Source organism: Penicillium taxi (genome assembly GCF_028828555.1).
Source record: "Penicillium taxi strain IBT 34144 chromosome Unknown utg000004l_segment0_segment0, whole genome shotgun sequence".
NCBI classification, from domain to species: Eukaryota; Fungi; Ascomycota; class Eurotiomycetes; order Eurotiales; family Aspergillaceae; genus Penicillium; species Penicillium taxi.
In genome coordinates, this window is record NW_026643206.1 from 41,081 (window position 1) to 66,239 (window position 25,159).

The following is a 25,159-nucleotide window of genomic DNA, read 5'->3' on the forward strand; positions in this document are numbered from 1 at the left end:
GGGGAGAGGGCTTCTGGATGGAGATCCTCAAGTCCGAGAGAGGTCTGCATCGATTCTCAATTCAAGCATTTCAAAGTAATCTTGCAAAGAAAACAACGTCCAGAGCTTGAAAAGAGCCAAAATATGTTTTAAGGTTGTCCTCGCCCTTTTCTTAGAACTTAATACCTCCCTCCAGTGGAAGATAGGAAGAGCCCTACAAGTGGAGAATTAGTTAATGATGCGAGTATACCAGCACTCACTACTTAGGTAGGTACATAAGTATCCTACCCCTTCTCAAGTGTTATCCGGGCCCTAATCCTGGAAACTGTATCACCCATACACAATTCATGATCGTCAATGCCTTTTTATAAGCGAAATCAATATTATCCCATAAAATTCAGCTTTTGCTCTGATTGAGGGTTCTGGGTGATTGAAGACACGAAGAGAGGTTCTCTTGGAGCGTTTTGTGAACCGATCATCTTCATTTGTGAGGGACATTCTCCTCTTCTCCGCAAGAATGTTACGATTTGATCTTCAAAATGACCATCGCTGTCGACACTACGACGTATCTCCGCCTCTGATCCCAGTTTTATTGGTCAACTGACTGCCGTCGCTAAACGCCAGAGCGAAGCCTAGAGACTGGTCAACAGTCGGTGGATTCACTCAATATGTTTTAGGCCACTGGTATCGGGCCTATCCGCGGATGTTGATAGACCCTGTGAAATTGCTGCTTTAAATGAACATGTATGAAGTTCTATCTGCTACAAGCGTTTACTCGTCGCTAGAACTATTTGATGTATTGACTTACAGTGGATCCCTCCCCGCCGATGATCGAGAAGCGCATTGACGATAGTCGTAGTCCCACTACGGAGTCTGATCGCCGGTGTCATTATTACAGGGTAAGGGCCTTTATTCAGGGGTTCGTCGGCGAGAACCTTCTGTCCAAGGTATGTTGAAATGATGGCTATGTAATGCGATAAGTAGAATTATTAGGGGGGGGCGACTAGTCCTCTGTCGATCCTTACATTCCAAGGTTCTATGTTCGATAAGGTTGAGACTGAGGCATGTTTCCAGACATTCACTTAAATACCAGCATGGTAAGATAAGGGGCCGATCAACATCCCCATCGACGACACCCAGCTTGGCCGCTATAAAGAGTAACCTATCACACTAGTCGTCCAATCGGGTATATTTGGTTCCTTATCGGTGTGTAGCCTCACTTTTCTGACGGTCAGATCTTTGAGAGGAGTTACTATGTAGATGTGCACATAAGCTCATATTGTGAAAAAGGAAGATCGTCCAAATGCGTAATTTACCAGATCCGTACTTCGCAAGGGGCTGGAAAGTCATTCTAGATACATGGTTCCATCGTTGATCCAACTCTCCCAACTGAATTGATGTGGTGAATTCACCAATCAGACAGAGATGGTTGTTCTAAGTCCTCATACGCATGATCTCATTCATAGTTGCATCGATTCAGCGAGAGTTCCAAGGGTGTCGGGAATTGATTGAAGGTGATTGAAGGACCGATTACGTGGTATATCAACAGGAACGACTCATGAGAGAGCGGCCCCCAACCTGGAGCAACCAAAGCAAGCGGAGTGCAGAGAACCGGCCACATAATTCGAGGTAGTGCTTGTAGATCGCTGCGAAAAGAGGCTAGATTGAGGATCGTGTGGATCCGGTTTGTACACATCAGCGGACTCAGCGCTCTCAGTCACATCAGATCTTTGGATGTTCAATCAATAGTGGGTCTAAACATGGACTTCGCTTGTCGATGCTCCACCATAGAGTTGCGAGATTTAAACAGATGATGACCGCAGCATGGACTGTGCTCTCCATAGACGAATATCACGATTAAGAGTTTGAACTTTGTACAAATACCAACACAATAAATCAGGTGAAATACAAGTACAAAGTAGATGATCAGTTACCCCTGAAATAAGAAAATCTTGTGAGGACGCGGCACAGACATACGCTAGTCAAAGGTCCACTTCTCTATTGATCTTCCAAGTGGAACTCCTTTTTTGAAATTGTTCAATTCAAACTTCTTCCAAACATTCTTCCCTCTCTCTTTCTAGATATTCAATCTTATACGGAGTACTACGGATACGGAGTACTCCGTACCCCATAGGTTTTCATCGAAAAAAAAAAGTGCCTGTTGACTCAACTCTCCATGGTCATTTATTAGCTGATTCAACATGGCGGTGAATATGGGCTTCTTGCCCACCATTAAGTGTTCTAACTGTGGGCATGATGTTGACATTGTTTCCATGGCTGAGCACGAGTGTGACGGTGCTGCCGTCAGCCCTGGTAGGTCTATAGTCTCACATCCATCCGTGTACAATTGACTGATTTTAGTGTAGTACTTGCGCCTCCAACACCACCACTTTCTGCAGACCTCGACTCCCCAGAAAAATCAGAAACATATATGCCAGCCAAGCTCGGTCGTTCAGCAATGCCACATCGAATTGATCCCTCTGTCGCAAACCGTCCATTCCTACAACCAAATGTTCCTACACCTGCAAGCAGTATTGAATCACATATACCCTCACCTTTGTCCATCTCACCACAACCCGGCTCTTCGGAAGTTGCTACCGATGCGATCAACTTGGATTCAGTGCTTTCCTTCCCCATGCCAGGAAATAGGTCACCGACTCTCGTAGGCACCCGGGGTCTATACTCTGATTCGCCTCCGGAAAATGTGCGACTATCGTCAAGTCTTCCTCACCAACGTACGGATTCTCTTGCCAGTCACAGCAGCTACCGTACGTCCTCGGCAAGTACTCAACATGGCAGCTCCACGGCGAGATCATCCACAACCAGCTTTTCCCGAGGATTTCGTTCTATCATGGAAGATGACACCCCACCAGTACCACCTGCGCCACTTCGAACACCCAAGGACTCTTTCCCTAGAGACTCCAATCTGTCCGTTGGGTCCCGAAATGGTCGTGGTGAAACCTACAGTGGCTTTGATTTCGGTATCACGGCAGATATCCCTCTAGGCAGCTTGCATGATTCACCGGCGGAAAAATGTTTGACAGAACAATCCAGAGATGAGGGTCATGACTCTCCGCCGTCTCAGCATTCTCTACACCATTCACCCACAGAATCTGGCATCGATGCACCAAGAAGGGAGTCGGATGCATCAAGCGAGAGATTGTCAATCACGAGTTTCGCACGTACCTTGGGCTTGGAGGATCACATTCCCAAGACCGAGAGCTCGATATCATCGGACTCGTCCCCATCAGACTCGTCTCCGTCACGCACTCGCAGTGGGAGCTCTATGTCCAGCCTCCCCTCTGACTTTAGCCTCAATCAAGACAAAACTTCGGATACTTCTGACTTGAGTCCTTTAGCGGAAGAAGCCCCTCTAAAAACGCGACTGACGGTTTTGGAAGTACCCAATCAAGCACAAAGCGCGGGTGTTCCACCTATTCCGGCTGTATTTTTCAGTCCAGACTCCCCGACTGATCCGACCATCAACCAAGGCGGCCTGTCCTTGGTTGTCGAAAAGCGAGAGCAAAGGTCACTGATAGAACCGCCCCTAGAACCCTCGTCACCAAGACGGCCAATGCAAAGATCAGCCACTGCACCAATTCCTCGTCCACAAAGTCGTTCCACGACACGGTCGAAGGGTCAATGCAAGGGATGTGGCGAGGAGATCACCGGCAAATCCATTTCTTCATCAGACGGTCGTCTCACGGGGCGATATCACCGCGGCTGCTTCGTCTGCTTCGAGTGTCATTCCTCTTTCCCCACAGCCGACTTCTATGTTCTCAATAATCGGCCTTATTGCGCGCAGCATTACCACGAGCGTAACGGGTCTCTATGCTCCACCTGTCATACCGGCATTGAAGGCCAGTATCTGGAAACCGTTGGACGGGATCCCAGACAGGTGAATCGTCGTCGATTCCACCCGACATGTTTGCAATGTCGAACATGTCATGTGTTGCTCAATGGTGATTACTTTGAATGGAATGGGGAAGTTTTTTGTGAAAGGGACGCCCGTCGCGCTGCAGCTGCCTCATACGGTCCTCCACCTCATGGTCGTCGACGACCTACAATCGGCGCTTCTCCTCTGTCCCAGTCACGCCGATATCCACCTCCAGGACAAGGACAACCCCATCCATCTTCTTTGGCACCAGATCAGGGACTCAGACCTGGTCCACGCAATCCTCCTCCAGGTGGGGCTAAGCGCTTCCCTGAGCGACGGACGACTAGGCTCATGATGATCTGAGCCTGGACACTTATAAACTCTTTTCATTGGAATTACACACGTCACACTGAGAACTTGTTTTTCCCCTTTGTTTTGCTTTTTGATGTCATTTCATCTTCAAGATGCTAGCGATGGCTTCAACTGGATTTACCATTCGTTCGCTCGCATTGCGTTATACCCTCGGACTTTTGTTAGTCCATCTCTTTCGTTGTCGGCTGCTGCCGACATAGCGTTGATCGTTTTAATCCCCCTGTGTGCTGGGATTCTTTCCAATTATCTTTCTTCAACTTTCCATTCTCTTGATCCCCATTTTTACTCGTCTGCGACTATGTGGGTGGATGTTCCCTTAGTTCACGACATGATATATTGACATGTTGACATGTTTCCAATGGTACATTTTCAATACCTTGACTGACGGCGTGCTTCTCAAATAACTCGTTCTATTCGCCCCGAACTCGGGAGATGTATTGTATATATTATGGGCCTGGTCCTGAATGTTCAGAATGTAGATATCCATTCGCCTATTTCTTATATTCCACTTCCTTTCGTCCTTTATTGTCCCCGGGGACTTGAATCCTTAGCTCTAGCCTAGTTCGATAAATGCTATTACTCGGTACGACCAAGTTCATATGCGTTCAAAGCCAACTGCCCTCCCAAGTGCGCATACAATACATTTCCGCCCTTAATCTCCCCACGTCGAATCATATCTATCATTCCAGCAAAGCTCTTTCCTTCATATACTGGATCGGTAATGAAAGCCTCAAGCTTAGCAGCGTAATTGATGGCGTCCCAAGTCAGTTGGTCAGGAATGCCGTATGTACCTGCGTGGTACCGATCATCCAGTTCTACGTCTGCATCGGTGATATCATCCTCCTTCAGACCAATGCTAGCAGCTGTGCTGCGTGCGATACGCAAAACCTGCGCTCGAGTAGCCTCAACCTTGGCTGAAGCGTCGATACCTATGATCCGGCGCTTGGGCTCTTCAGGGTACAGCCGCTCCAGGAGTTTGAATCCGGCGATCATTCCGGCGAAAGTGGAGCCTGTCACTGCACAGACAATGACTGTGTCGAAAAAAATACCTTCTTCCCGTTCTTGCTGACGTACTTCAAATGCCCTATATCAAGTCAGTCATTACATACTGGATGGTCACTGACCAGAAGTCTTTTTACCATCTAGCAAAGCCCATTCCTCCCAATGGGTGATCTGAAGCACCAGCAGGAATATAGTATGGCTTTTCCCCTTTAGCCTTGGACTCCTCCACCACAGCCTGAGCGGTAGTCTTGTGCTCAATACCAAAGGTAGAAGGATCCAATCGCACGTCAGCTCCCATCAAGCGTGACAACTGAATATTTCCAACAGTTTCGTAGGAAGGGCTTTCCCAATCAACCCAATGTTCCTGAACAAGACGAGCCTTGAGACCCATTCGTGCCGCAACAGCTGCTACTTGACGCGTATGGTTGCTTTGCACACCACCGATGGACACGAGAGTATCACAGCCTTGAGCCTGCGCATCAGCAAGCAAGTATTCCAACTTGCGGGTCTTGTTGCCTCCATATGCGTACGCAGAGTTCAAGTCATCGCGCTTGGCCCAGATACTCACTACAGGATGGGAGCTGTCTTTGGCGAGATCAGCACTGATCCGGTCAAGACGATGTATGGGCGAGGGGCCGAGAAGAAGAGAAGTTCGAGGGATGGAAGCAAAGGGCTCCGGGAGAACAAGTGTATCCTTAACCATTGTGAAGGTGGATTATCAAAAGATTTAAAGTATGTTCCGAGATCGAAAGGATAGAACAAGCCACTTCAGAGACTATAGGTATTAGCCTGCCTTTATGTAGTATACCGATGTCATGATCCGTTATCCATGCTACCTGCAGCCATAGGCAGTGTCACCTTCTTCAGCACGCCTATAGATAAGTAATATTTATTAGCTACTAGTTATTCTTGATAACGCGTCTTTATTAGCGAGACCCGAAGTCGGACCGCGCTATCCGATACAAACCGATGATCGTTCATTCAAAGGTACGATATACTCAAGGCGGTGTACATCCATGCCGAGTGTAAGCGGTTCAAAGGTAGGAGGAGCATTAGAACTCCGGGAGTGACATTAGCAGTGACATTAGCGGTGATAATTGGGATATCAAGAGTGACATTTAGATCTGGCACAGGTATCGGGCATAGCTGTCAATGTATTTTAAGACCGGGCTTTAGATCACTGTAGCGAGCCTTGTAAGGTTAGGACCCCCGCTTCTACTTGGGGAGATAGGTTGGTGTTTGTCGAGTAGCATGGATTCACAACCTTGGAAGAGACAAATACATTGGGACAGTGAGGACCTTGGGAGGATCCTCCATATAAAACCAGTCAACTCCTTAGTTACCGAACAACAGTGAAGTGTGCTCTGTGGAGACGGAATGCAAGAAAGAAAGTCATATTTCACATGAAGTGCTTCATCATCAACTATATCACACAGTCTATTTCATATCCACGACGCAACGAATGCAGTCACCTTGCTTCATCTGCTCAAAGGCAGTGTTAATTTTGTCCAGGGGCTCCCGGTGGGTGATGAATTCATCCACCTTCAACTCGCCGTTCAGGTAGTCATCAATCAAACCAGGCAATTGGGTGCGACCCTTAATACCACCGAAGGCACATCCCTTCCATACACGGCCAGTGACCAGTTGGAATGCTAAAATCAATGTTAATTATAGTCCGGCAAAAATTAGAAAGACTTGACTTACGTCGAGTGGAAATCTCTTGGCCAGCGGCAGCCACGCCGATGACAATACTCTCACCCCAGCCCTTGTGGCAGGCCTCGAGAGCAGCGCGCATGACACCAACGTTACCTGTGCAATCAAAGGTATAGTCACAGCCACCATCAGTAATCTCAATCAGGTGCTCTTGGATGCTCTTGCCAGAAAGCTTGGTGGGGTTGACGAAGTGAGTGGCGCCAAACTTGCGGGACCACTCCTCCTTGTCATCGTTTACGTCCACAGCAATGATCATGGCAGCCTTGTTCTTAACGGCACCCTGCATCACTGATAGACCCACGCAGCCAGCACCGAAAATGGCAACGTTGGAACCTTCCTCCACCTTTGCAGTCACGACGGCGGCACCGTAGCCGGTAGTGATACCACAGCCCAGCAAGCAGGAGCGGTCGGTGGGGATCTTGGGGGTGACGGCGACAACGGAGATATCGGCGACAACAGTATACTGAGAGAAGGTGGAGGTACCCATGAAGTGGAGCAGGTCCTTGCCACGGGCCTTGAAGCGCGAAGTACCATCGGGCATAACGCCACGACCCTGGGTGGCACGGATTTTACCGCACAGGTTGGTCTTGCCAGATTTGCAGAACTTGCACTCACGGCATTCGGGGGTGTAAAGAGCGACCACGTAGTCGCCAGGCTTGACGGAGGTCACACCTTCACCGACAGACTCGACGATACCGGCACCCTCATGACCCAGAACGACAGGGAAGGCACCCTCAGGATCCTTGCCAGAGAGTGTGTAGGCATCTGATTGGTGGTTAGTTAGACGGGTTTCATACATTGCGAAGGTCAATAGCGGGGAAATTTACCAGTGTGACAGACACCAGTGTGGTGAATCTCAATGCGCACCTCATTGGCCCTAGGGGGAAGAACCTCGACATCCTCAATCGACAAGGGCTCGCCAGCAGCCCAGGCGACAGCAGCCTGTTAAGAAAAAAAAAGACGTTAAACTTTTGGTTGCAAATATAGAAATGTAGGTATGTCGAGGAGTGACGACACTGGGGATATCTAAAATTGAAAGCTTACCTTGCAAGTGATAGTCTATATTTAGTTGGCATTAGTAAACACAATTGAAGAGATTGGTGGAATATTCAATTACCTTTCCTACAGTGCTAGCCATAATGGTAAATTTCCACAGTGATGAATGTAAGCAAAAGACGCAGCAATTGATGAGAGAAAAGCGAGGGGGAAGAGGAGGGTTTTGAAGTCGATGTGGACCCGATGAGGGGTGGTGGGGTTTAGGATAAGGAGATGAGGAGAAAATGAGTGGAGAAGAGAAGGTGATAGACTGCGATAGAGCGAAGACCGGCTCTCCAAATACAGACCCGATCATGCCTCTTTATCTCCACCAATAGAGACCCAATTTCACCTCCAGCTACGGTTTAACGGTCCGTTTTCCGTATTCTCTTTATCTCATTTAAGTCCAAAAGGGTTTGGATTTCCGATATCCAATGGTGGGTCGTGGATGAGCTTTATCCAATTGGCTTCGAGTCTGAGCCGTTATACGGAGTACGGATTAGTTTGCAATAATGTTTGATCGGCTTTATAAAATATCGGTGATCGATGTAATGGAACTAAGCCATGTCTTTTTTTTTATTTTTGGGGTCGAGTAGGGATGTTTTCCCCAGTTCATCCCGTCTTGATCAATATGGTACATGAAGATAGCCCGTGCTAATCGTACCCTGGTCGGCTGTATTAAAGACGCAAGGATTATCTAAGCATTGAGCTGACATCTTATGAAGGAAGAGTTCCCGAAGATAGTTTTGTATGCGTATCAAACCGAGGGTGCTCAACTCTTTCCTCTTGAACGCGCCAAGACACCGTTGGCCATCGTCGTGGTATCGTCAAGTTCCCTTACTGGCCGGGAAGTTGACCCTGCATCATTGCAGCGTTCTGTTCTTGGAACCGCTCGTTCAATCGAGCGGAACTCTTGAGGTGCTTGTCAACACAGCGCAGGACACATTCCTGTTCACGGTTGATGAGGGACTTGGTAGTGAAGTCGTTGACACAATCATCAAAGCAGCGCTGGACCATCTTGGAGTACATCTGGGAGGGGGAGGATCAAGAGTTAGTCGCGTGAACGGGCCAGAGATATCGAGGTTATGATGATGCGTGGATCGACGTTATGGGATAATAAAAAAAATAATCAAGTCCATCTCGTATCAAGATGTGTGTGAGACTGAGGACGTACAGTCATAAACTCCTTCATCTGTTTGCGCTCCATACGGGCGCCGAACTCGCGCTGCTCTGCCTGGTTGAGACTATTCAGGTATTCAATCAGCTTTGATCCAGAAAACTATTTCCTTCGATGACCATTGTGGTTGACCATCGAGGAAGATCATATAGATTCATATGACTGAGACGAGTGAAAATATTAGACCTACCCGTCCATTGTGTGTTGAAAGAAGTGATAAACTTTTTTCGATGAAGGTTGATGTAATGTTATGAATGGCCTTGACAGAACAAGCGTGAAGCTCCGAAGCTGTTTCTCTTCGCATTAAATTTTATCCGGAGTCCGTATACACGTGATCACACGTGACTAGTACGATTGTTTGCGGGCGAATCCCCTATGAGAAGTATGGAATGGAATTAAACTACTAAGACTCATTGGGAGTATCAAAAACTGGTTAAGTCATACATCTACTGATGTCAATTGTCTCATACTGTTAAATCCATATGAAAATTAAATTGAAGAAGTTCAAATTTCCCATTGGTTCTCGAGTAGGACTCCACGGCTACTTTCATCGACACTCCACTTTGGTACCTGGATCCGGCCAAGATTTCTAAAATAGAGAAGATATCGATCGGGAATCCCAAATACCATAGAATGCAGAGTAGAAAATAATATATATAGGAAGGGGGGGTATTAGTAGTAATATCGGGTAGAAATCATTTCCGTTTCCCCCGGACATTCTGCAAGTAACTTATACTCTGACAGCCCCGTTTCCATCTGCCCATTGTAGAGAGAGGAACCTTGGAACCTGTCATGATTTAACCCTATGAATATTTAGTAACGCCTAGAACTACTTGGGCTCTTTGTTCTTTCATTCGTCCCGATATTCCATTCCAAGACTTCCATTTCGTGTCTTTCATCTTTCCCTTACCACCCTTTACCTTGTTGTCTTTCCAGCCCCCCCTTCTTCCCATCTTCCCCCCTCCCCCCTTCCATCATCCATTTATCTTGTTCCACTGATTTTCCTTCCTACAGCATCCTTCCATCTCTTGAACACTCCAGGATTTCCCAGTACGCGGGCGGTGACGCAGTCATAGCGCCCCTCCGCAAAAGTTGCCAAGCCTAGTCTTCAGTCCCCTCCACCTCTCCACCTCTCGATCTTCGTACCCGCTCATTACCGCAGGCTTTCTACACACTCGATCACGATGGTGACCGGCAGATCACAGCCGGGCATGGAGCCAACTCCGCTTCCTACCACCTCTGATCATGTCGGCGCCAACTCTCCACCGTCGAAGCGAGACTTGGTCTCGTGGTGGAGACAGTTCAAACGGAACACCACTCGGAAAGAGGATTCAAAGGGTATGTCCAGTCTCTTACAGCTTCGTACAGTGGTACCCCAGCATGAGTGCGCGAGTATCCTACACATTTCCCTATCCACATCACTGCCCCATTTGTCTGCATCGGTTCGCAATCCCCTGGAGTCTGACCTAAAGCTCCAGACATGCACTCACGCCAAAATTCCCCCTCTACCATGCTGAGTTATCGAGTACATGAGAGCTAGAATTCTAATTCGTCGCAAATAGAGCCACCCCGAGGCATCTTTGGCGTTCCGCTAAATGAAAGCATCAAGTACGCCAACGTCGCGATCTCTCTGAACAACGAAAATGGTGAAAGCTTTATCTATGGATACGTTCCAATCGTCGTCGCCAAGTGCGGTGTCTTTCTTAAGGAAAAGGGTAGATGAAGAGACCCCGTTCTACATCACTGCATTGTCGCTAACCTGATCTTACATAGCAACCGACGTCGAAGGTATCTTTCGGCTGAATGGATCCGCGAAACGTATCAAGGATCTGCAAGAACTTTTCGATTCCCCCGAGCGATACGGTAAAGGACTGGACTGGGAGGGATATACTGTACACGATGCTGCCAATGTGCTTCGCCGATACCTCAACCAATTGCCGGAGCCCATTGTTCCTCTGGAATTTTACGAGCGCTTCCGCGAACCCCTGCGCGTTTATCAGAGACAGGTGCAAGCCGAGGGACCGGTGCCAGATGCGGAGAGATTCGATCACGCAAGGGCCGTTGAGACCTACCAGCGCTTGATCATCGAGCTTCCTCCCTTGAACAAACAGCTACTTCTCTACATCCTCGATCTTCTCGCCGTTTTCGCCTCAAAATCGGAACAGAACCGTATGACTTCGGCCAACCTTTCAGCCATCTTTCAGCCTGGCTTGCTGTCGCATCCGCAACACGATATGTCACCAGAGGAATATAAGCTGAGCCAGGATGTGTTAATTTTCCTGATTGAGAACCAAGATCACTTTTTGGTGGGCATGAGTGGCAGTGCGGTGGATGAACAGACTATCAAGGAGGTGCAAGCTGGATCCCAGCCCAAGGTGCCAACTTTGGCTTCTCAGCAACCTACAGGGTCCAACAGATCCCCTACTTCCACTGTTAGGCGATCGGCATCCAACGCTAGCGTTGGCAACGACAATAACCGCAAATTGGATAGTTTGCGCCGAAATGCGTCTGTCTCGTCTCGCAACTCGCGAGGTTCACGCGCTTCCAACAGAGTTCCCAGCCCAGCTACTCCCAACTCGATTGGTGGTTCTGGTGTTCACCGGAGCAATACCCTGCCCTCGAAGATGGGCCCCGTGGTGACTTCAGTGCGGGCCGCACGCGCCAACGAAGCTAGCTCCACAACTCCTCCCGTTGTCTCGGTTTCGCACAGCTCTCGATCTGCTAGCCGATCTGCCAGTCGCCCGCCTTCTCTACGTGAAGAGGCAGAAGAGTCAATCTCCAACCCGAAACCCGCCGCGCCTGTCGCGCCCTTGACACCAACTGGTTCCGTGTTTGTGCACACTGCGACCCATGGTCCTATATCACCCCAAGAAGCCGAGAAACTGAGCATCGTCGATACTCGAGTGCATGAAAATCTTGAGCCTCCATCCTCGCCCCCACCTGCTGTCGTCACTCCGACTCGTGAAAGGAAGCTCGCCAACATTTTTAGTAAAACTCCATCTCCTGATGCTGAGGGGAAGGAGCATCGACAGCCAAATCGTTTGAGAAAGAAACGTATCCCGGGTAGCGCAAGCATCAGCGCTCAAAGTTCTTCTATCTCCTTACATGGTGTCCTCTCAGAGCATGCTCATGACACCACCTCGGACGCGAATCGTGAACTGCCGTCAACAGAGGGTTCAATTGGGGATACGACCCCACGACCTCCTAACCCAGAAATTTCAAGCGCCACGGCAGAGTCGACTCCAACTTTCGGAGAGGGTGCGCACCACACCGAAAACACCTTGCGACCTCAGCCCTCACGCACACCGTCTATTAACTCGCGGTCCTCATTCACAGATAATTCCGATATAGATGGGCCCGATGATGACAACATTTCCGAGCGCCGAAGTAAACGGCGTAGTTGGCGCTTTAGCCGTTCCAATGTTGGACTTGGTCTTGGGTCTCCTCCTCTTGTGGCGACCAACCCTATTGCCCAACAGAGTACCAGCTCTATCGGCAGTGGTCAACATCCTGCCAGTCGCCCGTTGAGCCTGGACGCCGGTGCTCATGGCAGCTCCGTCTCCAGTACCGAGCCTGAGAAGAGAAGTCTGTTCGGCAGATTCAAGGCTAAGGTGGCGCATGTGCGCGATGGTGGGAAGGATGAGCGTGAACGCACCAAGAGCCCTAATCAGTCAGACAGTGAGCCTTCAGCTCACATTCAGCCACTATCTCCCACAACTCTAGGCCATTCGCATGGAATGCCGATCATTGATGTTCCAAGCGAGCAGCCCAAGGAAGAGCCCTTGCGCTCTCCATCCTCTCTACTTCCCGTTGCTGGCATGCCTCCTTCAATCCCCGAGGAACCTCACAGCCCCGAGACACCCACTGTGCCTGAGTCCAAGATACCGAGTGATACGTCAGCACCGGCTGCTAATACTCTCCCGTCGTCAGATGAGACTGTTACCTCGGCACCTTTGAAGGAATCAACGGATGAATCAGTCTCTACCCAGATTGTTTAGAACCTTTGGCTCCTTATTCTTCAAAATGTCTTACTCTCGTGTTACGGGTGTATCGCCTGATTTTTATTTTTGCCTTCTTCAGCCCTAAGCTTTTTTTTTTTTTTTTCATGAAAACTCTTGGAGCATTTACGTTATGCCCTAACCCATTGAGGTCGATTCTCTGCAACAACAGTAATCGGGTTTGTTTGTGTTGATAAGCGGGTTAAGGGTTTCTATATCTTACGAACACTCTTACTCAGATCTTGCTTGCAATCTTTGCTCGCTCATGTGCCTACTAGCTTTTTGCTGAGCCTCCGTGCCCCATGGGTCACGTTGCAATGTGATATGACTGTATGTCTGTGACTTTAGCTTGTTGAAGTTTTATTAATTTTGTTTTTCTATTTTATCTTATTCCTGCACTGGCCTACCAGGCATGATCGTTGTGAGACTTGTGCGATTTTAGATCCCAATCGATTGCAATGAAGTTGACCAAATTGGTTGTACAGTAGTAATAAGCCCTTCTAGTGTCAGTTTACTCGGAGGAGTTCGTTTCTAATAGTATTTTGACCTTGTTAACGATAATCACGAACTGTCCTTGTTCAATATAGATTCCTGAAATATCAGGCCTTCATGCATGTATGCAAAACAGACAAACATGAGTCAGCACCCTTTCCCTAAGATTCCGTAGCTCCTGAAAGCCATAAGACCAAGAGATAATAAAAAAGGGTCGAGGTTCAATGCGCCTACGATGGCCTCCCTAAATTCTACAACTACAATGAACCAAGCATCTGATATGACCCACGCCCCGGTCGAAAAGCCATCCACTCCACCTACCCACATTCTCCCCTCGCAGCTCGCCCAAGTCTATTCATATGTACACCCAGTACTCCTCCTGGCATTATGCGCTGTTAGATTCGAGGCACTGGTTGAGAATCCTGCGCAGGAATTGCGGGCTGATTTGCCCTGGCTGGCACTTCTCCAGATCTCCTATGCGACAGTCTGTCTGCCACCGAGCGGCTCCATTGCCTCGGAAACGAATGCCACAGATGGAAAGTCTGCGCCTCGTTCTTCCTCTGGGCCTAATGTGACGTTGCGTCCCGGAAAGCCAGGATACCGGCGAAAACAGCACTCTTGGAAGAATATTTTGAATGGAGTTCTAGTCAGGTTGACGGTAAGAACAAATCCACCATGTATGCAATGGACCAACATGCTAAAAATGGAACGCAAACGATAGCCCACCCTTCTCTCTATTACCCTGGCTTTCTTTATAGCCACCCCTGTCTTGTCTATTCTTCTCGTCTTGTTCGGTGCACCACTCACAACACATAATGCCGAAACTGTACTTTGTGCAGCGCACATGGCCGTCCTCTCCTCCACGGCCCTAATTTATACTCAGGGTCTGGATAAATCAGTATGGAGAGAAGTCTGGGGATTTACCCGGCCCGCTGATGCTGTTTGGGGCAGTGCTCTTGGCACAGGGCTTGGTGCCTGGCTTGGTGCCATCCCAATTCCCCTTGATTGGTGAGTACAGTGATGTAAATCCATCTTGAAATAAAACCAGGCTAATCGTGCACATGCAGGGACCGTCCATGGCAAGCTTTCCCTATCACCATTCTCCTTGGTGCATACTTGGGCTATTCACTGGGATCGCTGATCTCCCGGACGCCGTTCGTGTATGGAAGACGAATCCAATTCGCGCCGGAAGACAGCACCGAAAATTCAAAAAAGACTAACTAAAGCCGATGATCTGCTAATCTTGCAGTCTCTTGCAATCTTAAATTGGAGGTATTTTTCTCCTGCATTTAACGAATTTCCCCGGTATTGAAATATCGCTTAGCATTTTAATATACAATTGATTTAAAATACAACTGACTCTAGGCTTCTATTCAAAATGTTTACTTTTCAATGTATATATTACTTACGAAATATAAATCTCCGAAACTATATTGTCGGTACACCGGTGGAATAGCTATTCGATAGGCTAACGCCCACTTCTGATACTTATTACAGGTAACGCTTTACGCCCCTATAAGTATCTGTGTCTTCTTGAAGTGGTTGTAAAGTCTGCATTTCATTCTTGACTTTCTAGCTATTATAAAGTAACGATTTGATTACTTGACTCCTTTGTTCCATATTCCATATATAATTGTCCATCTTGGCCTACGGGTACTAGTTACCTAGATACCGGAACTATTTATGACCAGCCTGAAAATTCTGGTTATGGTTACATGAACCGTGCTCATTGTTTTTCTTGCTATTGTATACATATTTTAATTGTTATAAGCCCTCTCAAGTACACTGAATAGCTGTCAAAAGCCACTAGATGGGAGCTTCCACCTGGGTAATCTCACGCCAAGGGAAATATTTCTATATAGCCAGTTCACGGTCCTAAAGGCGGGTATCTACATTTTTTTCATTTGCTTTCAACCTTGGAACTTCAGAGTTACTAAAATTGTACGAACTTAAGATATTGTCAAGTGACTAAATGATAGTGAAGTGCGAAGAATGATTGATTAGAGAATGACAGTATTAAACTAACCATTGACAATTTTGAGTGGTAAAAAGTAAATACAAAGGATATCTACAGTGATATTGACTGATAAGATTAATTGCCGCAGATAGAATTAGATTGATAAGACCAAATCATGAATAGATTAGGCGAAAGCCGAATGCTGCTAATTTCAGCCCCTCTTGCACATGCAAGAATGAGGTTGAACCTAGAACATTTCATCTTGAGCAATTTGCAGGGTAGATAGAGCACCACCCTTGGCCTCATGTGTAGCATATGAACGTCTAGCATATGAGATGAAAATTTATCTCCCTCAGGAGCAGCCCGAGTTCTTCTTGCTAAGCCAAATATTACGATGCCCTGAGTTATTCGGTAAATAACCCGAGACTTCTTTGTAGTTGCAGCATGATGGATAATATTCGCAATCCGAGAGGATCAACTTAGCCACCGCATGGGCAGTGCAGTATGTAGGATCGTTCCAGTGTTTCTATATGGCCAAACTCTGAGATGGCAACTTCCGTATGAGTAAACAGCTCTGGAACTGCCAATCAATGTACTATCCTAGGACATGTAACTGATGAGGCTGTTACAGCTCGTGGACGTGGTAAGGTAGTTTGAGCTGCAGCTTATCCCATAGACCAAGCGTTTTCCAAGTTCGGTGACATCTTCCTGGCAAATATGGCGAATCAGATCCAGCACATCGGCAATGTGCGTATCTTGGCTACTAGTTTGAACATAGAAGGAAAGAGCTTCAGCGTAAAGTTCGGGTTCGCTCACTCTATACTCGCGGGCGTCTTCCTCGATAGTATCAAGCACAGTCATGTTGTTTGAGCCACCGACAATGCCATCTTCCATGTCTCCGTAGATATGGTAGCGTGCCCAAATAGCGTCGCCGAACCTTTTCTCATTTATCGATTTGATGTACAGACTGGCCTAAGGTTCGACAAAGTGATTTGTTGCGTTGGCGAAGACTGTCTGGGCACTAATATCCAAGAATAACTCCTCCAAAAGACCCGAGTCTGTACCATTTGAGCTGTTGGTAGCAAAGTCTGCTGCACAAATGCAAGGGTTGCTAAAATTGAAAGCACACGCATGTTGAAGATGGCAAACTGAGCAAGGTTCCTGGAAGAGATTTTCCAAAGCTGCTTTCCTAAATGGAAAGTTTTGGATCAATACCAGCTGATATTTATATCAAATTCGCTGGAGAAACCTCGACTTTGCCTCCGGGGTCAGTGGAGACTCTAGAGGGTGAGCTGCAAACTGCTATTCATCAGTTCATATGTATGTTCACACTATTGGAAGCTGTAGACTGCCCAGGTGAATGTGTACCTGAATTCCGAAGCTACTCTGGAGCCAATCTCGAGACCTCCAGGAGATTTTTGTGGCTAAAGCTTAAGCAGACCCAATCAGAGCAAGGAATTTTAGCCGCATCGCTGTAATTGAAGGTGTTGGAATATGGAACAAAGCAGTCATGTGATCAAATTGTTACTTTATAATAGATAGCAAACTAAGAATGAAAACCAGACTTTACAACCACTTCAAAGGACACATAGATATCATAGGGGCGTAAAGCGTTACCTGTGATAGGTGTCAGAAGTGGGCGTTAGCCTCATCACCTTTATCGAATAGCTATTCCACACTTGGTACAGGTGTACCGACACTGATCAGTCTTAGTATAGATCAGGATAGCAACACTTTTCACTAAAACACCTGACTTCATTTTTTTTTTTTTCAAATCCTCCAGAAATGGCATCTCCTAAGCCTCCAGAGACGCCAGAGATGGCCTACACACGCTTTGAAATGCCTGGTTCTTACATATCTCCAATACGCCGTCAAGCCCAACTCCAACCCCATATCCAATCAACTTCTTCATCCCCCATAAGATACAGAGTCATTGACTGGAACGAAAGAATCAAAAAGTTTGATCATGGATTAGCCAACGCAGAGGAAGCTTCGCTCGAAGAACTTACCGAATATGTCGAAACCGCAATTTTCGTTCATAGCGAAGAGTCCCTAACTGATGAGACACTTTGGCTTCAGTTCAAGGATGAGTTTAACGACTTCTCTCTTCGAACCTGGGATCGTCTGCCCAACCGCCTCAGGATAGCACTGCGACTAGATTTGATTCAGAGAGGAGTCTTCATCCGTCGACCAACCAGTATGACACCTCCTATGCCAATCTCTCATATCCTGCATGAAGCTGTTCAGGACGAACAATATCATACCTGGACAGACCAAGAGCTTAAAGCAGTCCTTGAAGAAGTCAAACCAGTGATCTCTATTAAACTCAGTGATCGGCTTAACGAAGCAGGAACTAAATTAAAGACCGATAGCCAAGAATCTCCGATCCCTCCACAGATTGTTTCTCCACAGATTGTTTCTTTACTTCCTCACCAATCAAACCCATTCCAAACCACCCAATATCCAAGTGCTAAGAGAGCCACCTTCGTGCCCTCCTTTAAAGATCCAGAGAGAGATGCGTTCCTAAGACAACAGGAAGAACAGAATCGGAGATAACATCAGGCTCAACAGGCTGAAGCTGCAGCTAGCTACAGAACTCCAGAGTCTCAAGAAGCCTATTATAGGCCCTTCACAGCTCCAACCGACGCCAGAAATGCACCCCGGCAGCCACAAAACCCACCTCCTGGCGACCGCCAGTCATTCTATACTACTCCTAGAGAGCCAGATCCTTATCACCAGCCATTCTACCCTGCTCCTAGAGAGCCAGATCATCGCCACCAGCCTTTCAATACTGTTCGCAGAGAGCCAGATCATCGTCACCAGCCTTTCAATACTGTTCCTAGAGAGCCAGATCGTCGTCAACCAGATTACACCAAAGAAGCTATGAACATCCGTAAAGCCTACCAGAAGGACCAGAAATATGGTGGATCAGAAGACAGCTTCAACTTTAAGCTAGCCATCTTTTACGACATTTGCGAACAGGCCAATCTACCTCCAGAAGCATATAAAAAGGCATTCTCAGCTATGCTCAAAGATCAAGCCAACAACTATTATTATAATAGTGGCTTATCCTTAAAGCCATTTAACAAGATCTGTAGCCAGATGAGAGCTTATTTTGAAGGACCTGAACACCAAACCCAGAAGCTTGTCGAATGGAACAATGTCTCACTCTAATCTCTAATCAATAAGAACCCTAGAAAGCCATTAAACTAGTGCTTCTAGCTTCTTATCGACAGACTCTTGAAACTACGCCAAGGGTTACACCCAGAGATGCGTTCGGATACTCAGTTCTCCGCGAAGCTTATAATCGCGTATAGAGGAGTCCTAGCATGCGAAAATGCGATCGCCCAGCTATCCCACGATCCAAATTCTATGATTACTAAGATACGAATTTCAATCACAGCATAGGAAAACTCACGACCTCAAGAGACACTTCAGAACCATGAAGCGTTCTATACTAACTAAAGATACTATCGGAATGACCGAAACGGTGAACGAGAGCGCTCCTATAGTCAAAAACGCGATAGCAGATGGAATCCAAAGAAGAAATGTTATGTCTGCCATAAACCAGATTATCGATCATGGAAACATACTAAAAGCGAACAGGAACAAGCTCGTAAGAGATATCGACAATCGTTCGAGCGGAATGGTGGCTCCGGCAACTTTAAGAGATAATTCAGACAATATATGGTGTAATGCGAAGGAGAGGATGGCGAAGGAGAAGATGATATAGAGCCATTCGAAACTCTTATCTCTGAACCTTATACCTAGAATGATGCTAATTCTGGAGATTCCGGAGAGTCTGAAGAAGAAGAAGAACAAGAGAACTTTATGACCTTATACAGAGAAATAACACTATTTAAAGCAGAAACAATGACATCTGAACTAGCTGATAGGGCATATCTTTACTCGATTATCCCAGAAAGTTAGTCTCTAGCTATCAAATCTCTAGCAGAAATCACTGAAAATGACCTATTTATATACACCACCATCGCCACCACGAGATATAATTCAGACACATTTGTTGGGATAATGATCGATACTAGAGCATTAAGCAAGTCTATAGCCGGATATAGCCAATTTCAAGCCCTCTAAAAGCTTATCGATATCAATCTAAATATATCCTCAGCTGGCCAAGTTTCTATATAATTTAGAATTGGCGCGACCTCTTCTGTCGGCATAGTTCTTATCCACACCCCGATTAGCGAAATACAATTCCATGTGGTTGATACAGACACGCTATTCCTACTCTGCCTCGTAGATATGGATCGACTTAGAGTATACTATAATAATCTTCGGAATGTCATTATCTCTTCAAATAGCTCGAGCCTAGTCTCGAAAACTCTTGAGATCCTTATTATCCATCGATTTGGCCACCCATTTCTACCCTAGAAAGCAGTCGCAGGCTATATCACATCATCATTCAGCACCGAATGCCTTCTTATAGATATAGAGCTTCGCCGCCTACATCGTCGATTTAGCCACCCATCAGTTCTAAAGCTCTAGTCTATCCTCTATAGATCTGGCCACGACATCCAAAATCAAGCTCTAGAGCAGATAACCAAGTTCTGCCAACACTATCAGAAATTTGGTAGATCGCTAGGCCGTTTCTGGTTTAAGCTTCAAGATGATGATGTTCGATTCAACTATAACATCATCATCGATATTATATATATAGAAAACAACGGAAGATCAGAGCCAATTTTACATATCGTTGATGAAGCTACTAGATTCCAGGCTAGCCGATGGCTTAATAATATCTCTATAAAGCATACCTAGGATGTCATCCGCTTATGCTAGATAGACATATACCAAGGACCACCTAATGTTATCACACATGATCAGGGCAAGAACTTTATGAGCAGAGAGTTCAAATATTACGCCAAAAACCTAGGAATCTCCATAAAAGCTGTTCCTATGGAAGCCCATAATTCGATCGGCATGGTCGAACGATATCACGGACCACTTCGGCGGGTCTATCAGATTATCATCGCAGAACTAGGATCAAGAATTGACAAACATATGGCCCTCTAGATGGCTTTTAAAGCCCTGAATGATAGCATTGGGCCTGATGGTCTTGTCCCCACCCTTCTTACCTTTAGAGCATACCCTCGAATGGCCGAACTAGATGCGCCATCGCCCTCAGTTTCTCAGAGAGCAGCTGCCATTAGTAAAGCTATGGCAGAGATTCAGAAACTTCGCGCAGAACGTTCGATTTCTGATGCCCTGAATACACGAAACGGGCCGATAACAACAGCGATTCATGGGCTACCCCTAAACTCTCTAGTTCTACTATAGAGAGAAGGAAACGCTCAGAAGATAGGACAATGGACTAGACCATTCAAACTACTCTTAGTAGAAGGAGAAACCTGCACCATTGGTTTACCAAGTGGCCCAACACCATTCAGAACAACAGTGGTAAAACCATACCTAGACGTGTAGAGACACCCTGAATTCGCTCTAAAACATCCAGACTCGACATCAACTCTAACTTTAGAGCCAACTTCAGAACCAACTTCAGAGCCAACTTCAGAGCCAACTTCAGAGCCAATTTTAGAGCTAAAGCCAATCCCAACTACCTTTATAAAGGTGTCTAAACCATAATATAAGACATAGTTTCAGGCCTCGCGATAGAAGGAGATCGACGATTTGCTTATAAAAGGAGTCTTTAAGCTTGTTACCATAATTCCTGAAAATGCACGACTATTTAATTCACGTTTTGTTGATGAAATCAAGCACCAAGGGACATATAAAGCTTATGAGAAGTCTAGACTAGTGGTTCAAGCCTATAATGACCAGGAAAAGGAGACCGTTCTGACTCAGGCGCCCACGATTCAGAGAGTAAGCCAGAGACTTATTCTCTGCATCGCCGCCATGAAACTCTGGCCGGAAACAGAAGTCAATTACAATTTATTCCTAAGAGACATTTCCTAAGCTTATGTTCAATCCACGACAAGTTTGAATCGAGAGTTCTATATCAGACCACCATCTGAATTTGGATTATAGGAGAATACTGCCTTTAAGGTAGTGAAACCACTTTATGGCATCCCTAAAGCAGGAAACCATTGGTTCAAGACATACCATTCCCACCACCTAAATCAGCTAGGAACAGAACAATCCACATTCGACCCTTGTTTACTGTCCTCGAACGACCCATTCGGCATCATTGGCCTCCAGACTGATGACACTCTAATTCTTGGAGACGATATTTTTGCCGATAAAGAGGAGAAAATGCTCCAACAGGCCCAATTCGTAGCCAAAGGGCGCGAAAAATTGTCAACATCGCATCCCCTCAAATTCAATGGGTGCATCATTCAGAAAGAAACAGTTCCTCGAGAAGCCATCATCATTTCCCAGGAAGCTTAATGCAGAAAGCTCTCTCTAGTTCCTATAGGGCCAGTCTCTAAAGATTCATACATCGCTCAGCGCGCTAGAGGAGCTTATATCGCGATAGTCTGTCAACCAGAGGCTGCATTTGACCTCTCATTCGCCGCCTAAGTTACCAAACCTGGAAAAGAAGACGCGAAAAGACTAAATCAACGGCTGAATTGGCAAATCAAGAACAAATCCAGAGGCCTCCGCTTCGTCAAATTAAGACAACACCTTCAGCTACTCGCCTTCACAGACGCATCCTTTGTAAATAACACTGATAATAGCTCTTAAATTGGCTTTGTTATTGCACTCGCAGATGGCCACAGCACCAAAGATGGTCATATCAACGCCAACATTATCCACTGGAGCTCGATCAAGTGTAAAAGAGTTACTAGAAGCGTCCTGGCTTCAGAGGTCTACGCAACTTCGCATACTCTGGATATCGCCTTCGCAGTAAACACCACTATCAACAAAATACTGCGAGAAGTCATACCATTAGTCCTCTACACAGATTCAAAGTCTGTATATGACTATGTCACTGGTTTAGGGACAACATCCGAGAAGAGGCTCATGATCGACGTCATGGCTCTTAGACAGGCATACGAGCGACGGCAAATGGAGTTAAGGTGGATTACAGGAGATTCCAATCCTGCAGATGCGATGACGAAGGCTAAATGTTGTAAAGCATTGGAGAGCCTGGTCGACACAAACCAGTTGGACTTAAAGACATTAGGTTGGGTTGAACAATGAAATTGGCATTCAAATTGGCATCAAAATTGGCATTCGAACACGCGTTTCCAATCATTTTTTCAAAGTGGCTCCAGTGTTAGAATATGGAATAAAGCAGTCATGTGATCAAATTGTTACTTTATAATAGATAGCAAACTAAGAATGAAAACCAGACTTTACAACCACTTCAAAGGACACAGATATCATAGGGGCGTAAAGCGTTACCTGTGATAGGTGTCAGAAGTGGGCGTTAGCCTCATCACCTTTATCGAATAGCTATTCCACACTTGGTACAGGTGTACCGACAGAAGGATTTGTCGAACCATATATGCTCGGCTGTGAGGTTCCTAAGTAGAATGCCAATCATGGATGCATCCTGAGCATCCCACCGGAGACCGTTGTGGCGGGCAAACTAAAGGTGTAGAGCATATCCATTGGGAGTAGAGAGTGATCAGAGATGTCTAGGCAAGTGACAAGGTACAATTCTAGAGATTGGATTAGTTCATACATGGCAGAAGAATATGAACTCCGCAATGCGACTAATTCCGTTGATTGACCACATGGGGGAAGTGAGCTAGCCAGCGCGGGCTATATATGCACATTTTATCTCTCAGTGATTTCAGGCTTCAATTGTAATTTACTTCATCTACCGGACCATAAACAAAAGCAAAATTTTGAATAGAGGTCGGCACGGTTTTACGGATATCCGTATCCGTAACCGTAACCGTAGAAATTCTACGGTTACGGTTACGAATAAAATCTCTACGGTTACAGTTACGAATAAATGCCCTCTAGTTATCCGTAGCTTATATCACGTGTCTAGAACCACTTGCAGTTCTAATGTATATTTCCATATTTATAGAGGTGTAGATCTCATATAATTCTCAAGTAAAAGAAATTTCAATTAGGAATCAAAACCATATACATCTCTTAACAAAACTAACTCTCTCATAGTCTTACTGTTCAGAGATTGTCGACGAATACCTAGTATATCCCTTACAGAACTGAAAAGTCTTTCAATTGAAACCTCAGCTGCTGGAATACCAAGGTAGTCCCTTTCAACTGCTGCTATCCTGGGGTGTTGATCCTTATGAGCATTCCACCATGAAAACAGCCACTTAGAGTCATCTTGGTCTTCTATTAATCCTTCTACTTGACTAGGAGGTTCATCAAAATAGCGACCAATATCAGAAGACCGAGATACTTGAGAATATACTTTTTGTAGAAGACGATCTCTCATACCTGGTCGAGCAGAAGGATCCATAGTTCTAGAAGCAGAACTAGATTGAGGTAGCCAAAGGGGATATTTCTTATGAAGAAAGACCTTAATGTTCTGAATGATTTCTTGGGTAACCCCATCTTCAAGCTCTTGTTCTAAAAGAGTAAATTTAACACGTAGATCAAGAGCAAGAGCTATATAATAGATATCTTGCATATCCATAAGATCATAGTATTTCCTATACTTTTGCATTCCAACCAAGACAGCAGAAAAGATATCAGGACTAAGCCCTGCAAAGTCGCCTTCAAAAGAAGCTGCTTCTATGAGGAGGTCATGCAATTTATTATTCATAGTAAATAGGAATTACTAGATTTATATGAGGTTGCTGCTGAGAGATAATTTGGGTAAACTCATAGAATCTTGAAAGAACCATAGCAAGCTCACGAAAATTAGACCAATCATCATTTGAAAACGGTATCAGCTGATTCTGAAAATTATTCCAATGTTTAATCTGCTCTTGAGCAAGGATAGCATTTTAAATTATAAGATATGTCGAGTTCCAACGTGTCTCGACATAACACCTGGAACTATAAGTATATATAAGAAAGATAGAAAGGAATCTTGCTTACCGAATGAGCTTATCAGGTAATCCATGCGTCTGACAAATGATTTACCACTGCTGTTATCTTTGAGGACTCCTATATACCCAAAGGGCTAAGATCCGTACACGAGCTAGCGCAGAATGCCCAGCTGGTAGGCTCTTATGGTCCTTTAGAATACCACAGACATCTAAAGAAGATTGATAGTCGCCAGACCCGACGTGGTAGGACTCATTCTATGAATGAATAATTATTTAGATGTCAAATTATGGACTTGGGATGATAAGTTTTTATCGCAGTATCGTAGGATTTATTTAGGCAGTGGTATAATATCACGAATATCCGTAATCCGTATCCGCAACCGTCGAAATTCTACGGTTACGAATACGGATATAAGCTCTTGACTACGGTTACGGATACGAATAATCCAAAATCTTACGGATATGTATCCGTGCCGACCTCTATTGTTCAGTATTTTGACAGATCTTTCTCATATCAATTCTGGATAAATGCTCAGTAGAAGACGCGTTCCCAGGAGCATAGAGTGTATAGAATGTTACTGATTGGCCAACCAAGGTCCAAGTAGTGGGATTCATCAAGGAGCGTTTAAGTACATCAGTTATACCAGGTTAAACAGT

The 25,159-nt window shown here is 45.8% G+C and overlaps 8 protein-coding genes across 8 annotated transcripts; 4 read left to right on the forward strand and 4 right to left on the reverse strand.

Annotated features, from left to right (window-relative positions):
• Window positions 1-2,180: 2,180 nt before the first annotated feature.
• Window positions 2,181-4,219, forward strand: N7495_004925 (LIM domain-containing protein; the record flags this gene model as incomplete). The annotated part of the gene is made up of 2 exons (XM_057207576.1): window positions 2,181-2,292; window positions 2,346-4,219. 2 exons carry the CDS (start codon window positions 2,181-2,183, stop codon window positions 4,217-4,219), a joined length of 1,986 nt encoding a protein of 661 aa, XP_057061350.1.
• Window positions 4,220-4,804: 585 nt separating this feature from the next.
• On the reverse strand, window positions 4,805-5,933 carry N7495_004926 (putative 1-aminocyclopropane-1-carboxylate deaminase; the record flags this gene model as incomplete). The annotated part of the gene is made up of 2 exons (XM_057207577.1): window positions 4,805-5,312; window positions 5,368-5,933. 2 exons carry the CDS (start codon window positions 5,931-5,933, stop codon window positions 4,805-4,807), a joined length of 1,074 nt encoding a protein of 357 aa, XP_057061351.1.
• Window positions 5,934-6,667: 734 nt separating this feature from the next.
• On the reverse strand, window positions 6,668-8,081 carry N7495_004927 (bifunctional alcohol dehydrogenase/S-(hydroxymethyl)glutathione dehydrogenase; the record flags this gene model as incomplete). The annotated part of the gene is made up of 5 exons (XM_057207578.1): window positions 6,668-6,882; window positions 6,935-7,708; window positions 7,771-7,885; window positions 7,988-8,002; window positions 8,061-8,081. 5 exons carry the CDS (start codon window positions 8,079-8,081, stop codon window positions 6,668-6,670), a joined length of 1,140 nt encoding a protein of 379 aa, XP_057061352.1.
• Window positions 8,082-8,815: 734 nt separating this feature from the next.
• tim9 (protein transporter TIM9) lies at window positions 8,816-9,353 on the reverse strand (the record flags this gene model as incomplete). The annotated part of the gene is made up of 3 exons (XM_057207579.1): window positions 8,816-9,007; window positions 9,153-9,222; window positions 9,346-9,353. 3 exons carry the CDS (start codon window positions 9,351-9,353, stop codon window positions 8,816-8,818), a joined length of 270 nt encoding a protein of 89 aa, XP_057061353.1.
• A 986-nt stretch (window positions 9,354-10,339) lies between these two features.
• Window positions 10,340-13,153, forward strand: N7495_004929 (uncharacterized protein; the record flags this gene model as incomplete). The annotated part of the gene is made up of 3 exons (XM_057207580.1): window positions 10,340-10,493; window positions 10,718-10,870; window positions 10,929-13,153. 3 exons carry the CDS (start codon window positions 10,340-10,342, stop codon window positions 13,151-13,153), a joined length of 2,532 nt encoding a protein of 843 aa, XP_057061354.1.
• A 706-nt stretch (window positions 13,154-13,859) lies between these two features.
• N7495_004930 (PIG-F family protein) lies at window positions 13,860-14,869 on the forward strand (the record flags this gene model as incomplete). The annotated part of the gene is made up of 3 exons (XM_057207581.1): window positions 13,860-14,303; window positions 14,367-14,653; window positions 14,713-14,869. Coding segments are annotated over 3 exons (888 nt in total), but the record flags the coding sequence as incomplete, so codon positions are not given.
• A 1,333-nt stretch (window positions 14,870-16,202) lies between these two features.
• Window positions 16,203-16,735, reverse strand: N7495_004931 (uncharacterized protein; the record flags this gene model as incomplete). The annotated part of the gene is made up of 2 exons (XM_057207582.1): window positions 16,203-16,574; window positions 16,667-16,735. The coding sequence occupies 2 exons, from the start codon at window positions 16,733-16,735 to the stop codon at window positions 16,203-16,205; spliced, it is 441 nt and encodes a 146-aa protein (XP_057061356.1).
• A 652-nt stretch (window positions 16,736-17,387) lies between these two features.
• On the forward strand, window positions 17,388-18,776 carry N7495_004932 (uncharacterized protein; the record flags this gene model as incomplete). The annotated part of the gene is made up of 2 exons (XM_057207583.1): window positions 17,388-18,089; window positions 18,165-18,776. 2 exons carry the CDS (start codon window positions 17,388-17,390, stop codon window positions 18,774-18,776), a joined length of 1,314 nt encoding a protein of 437 aa, XP_057061357.1.
• Window positions 18,777-25,159: the final 6,383 nt, after the last annotated feature.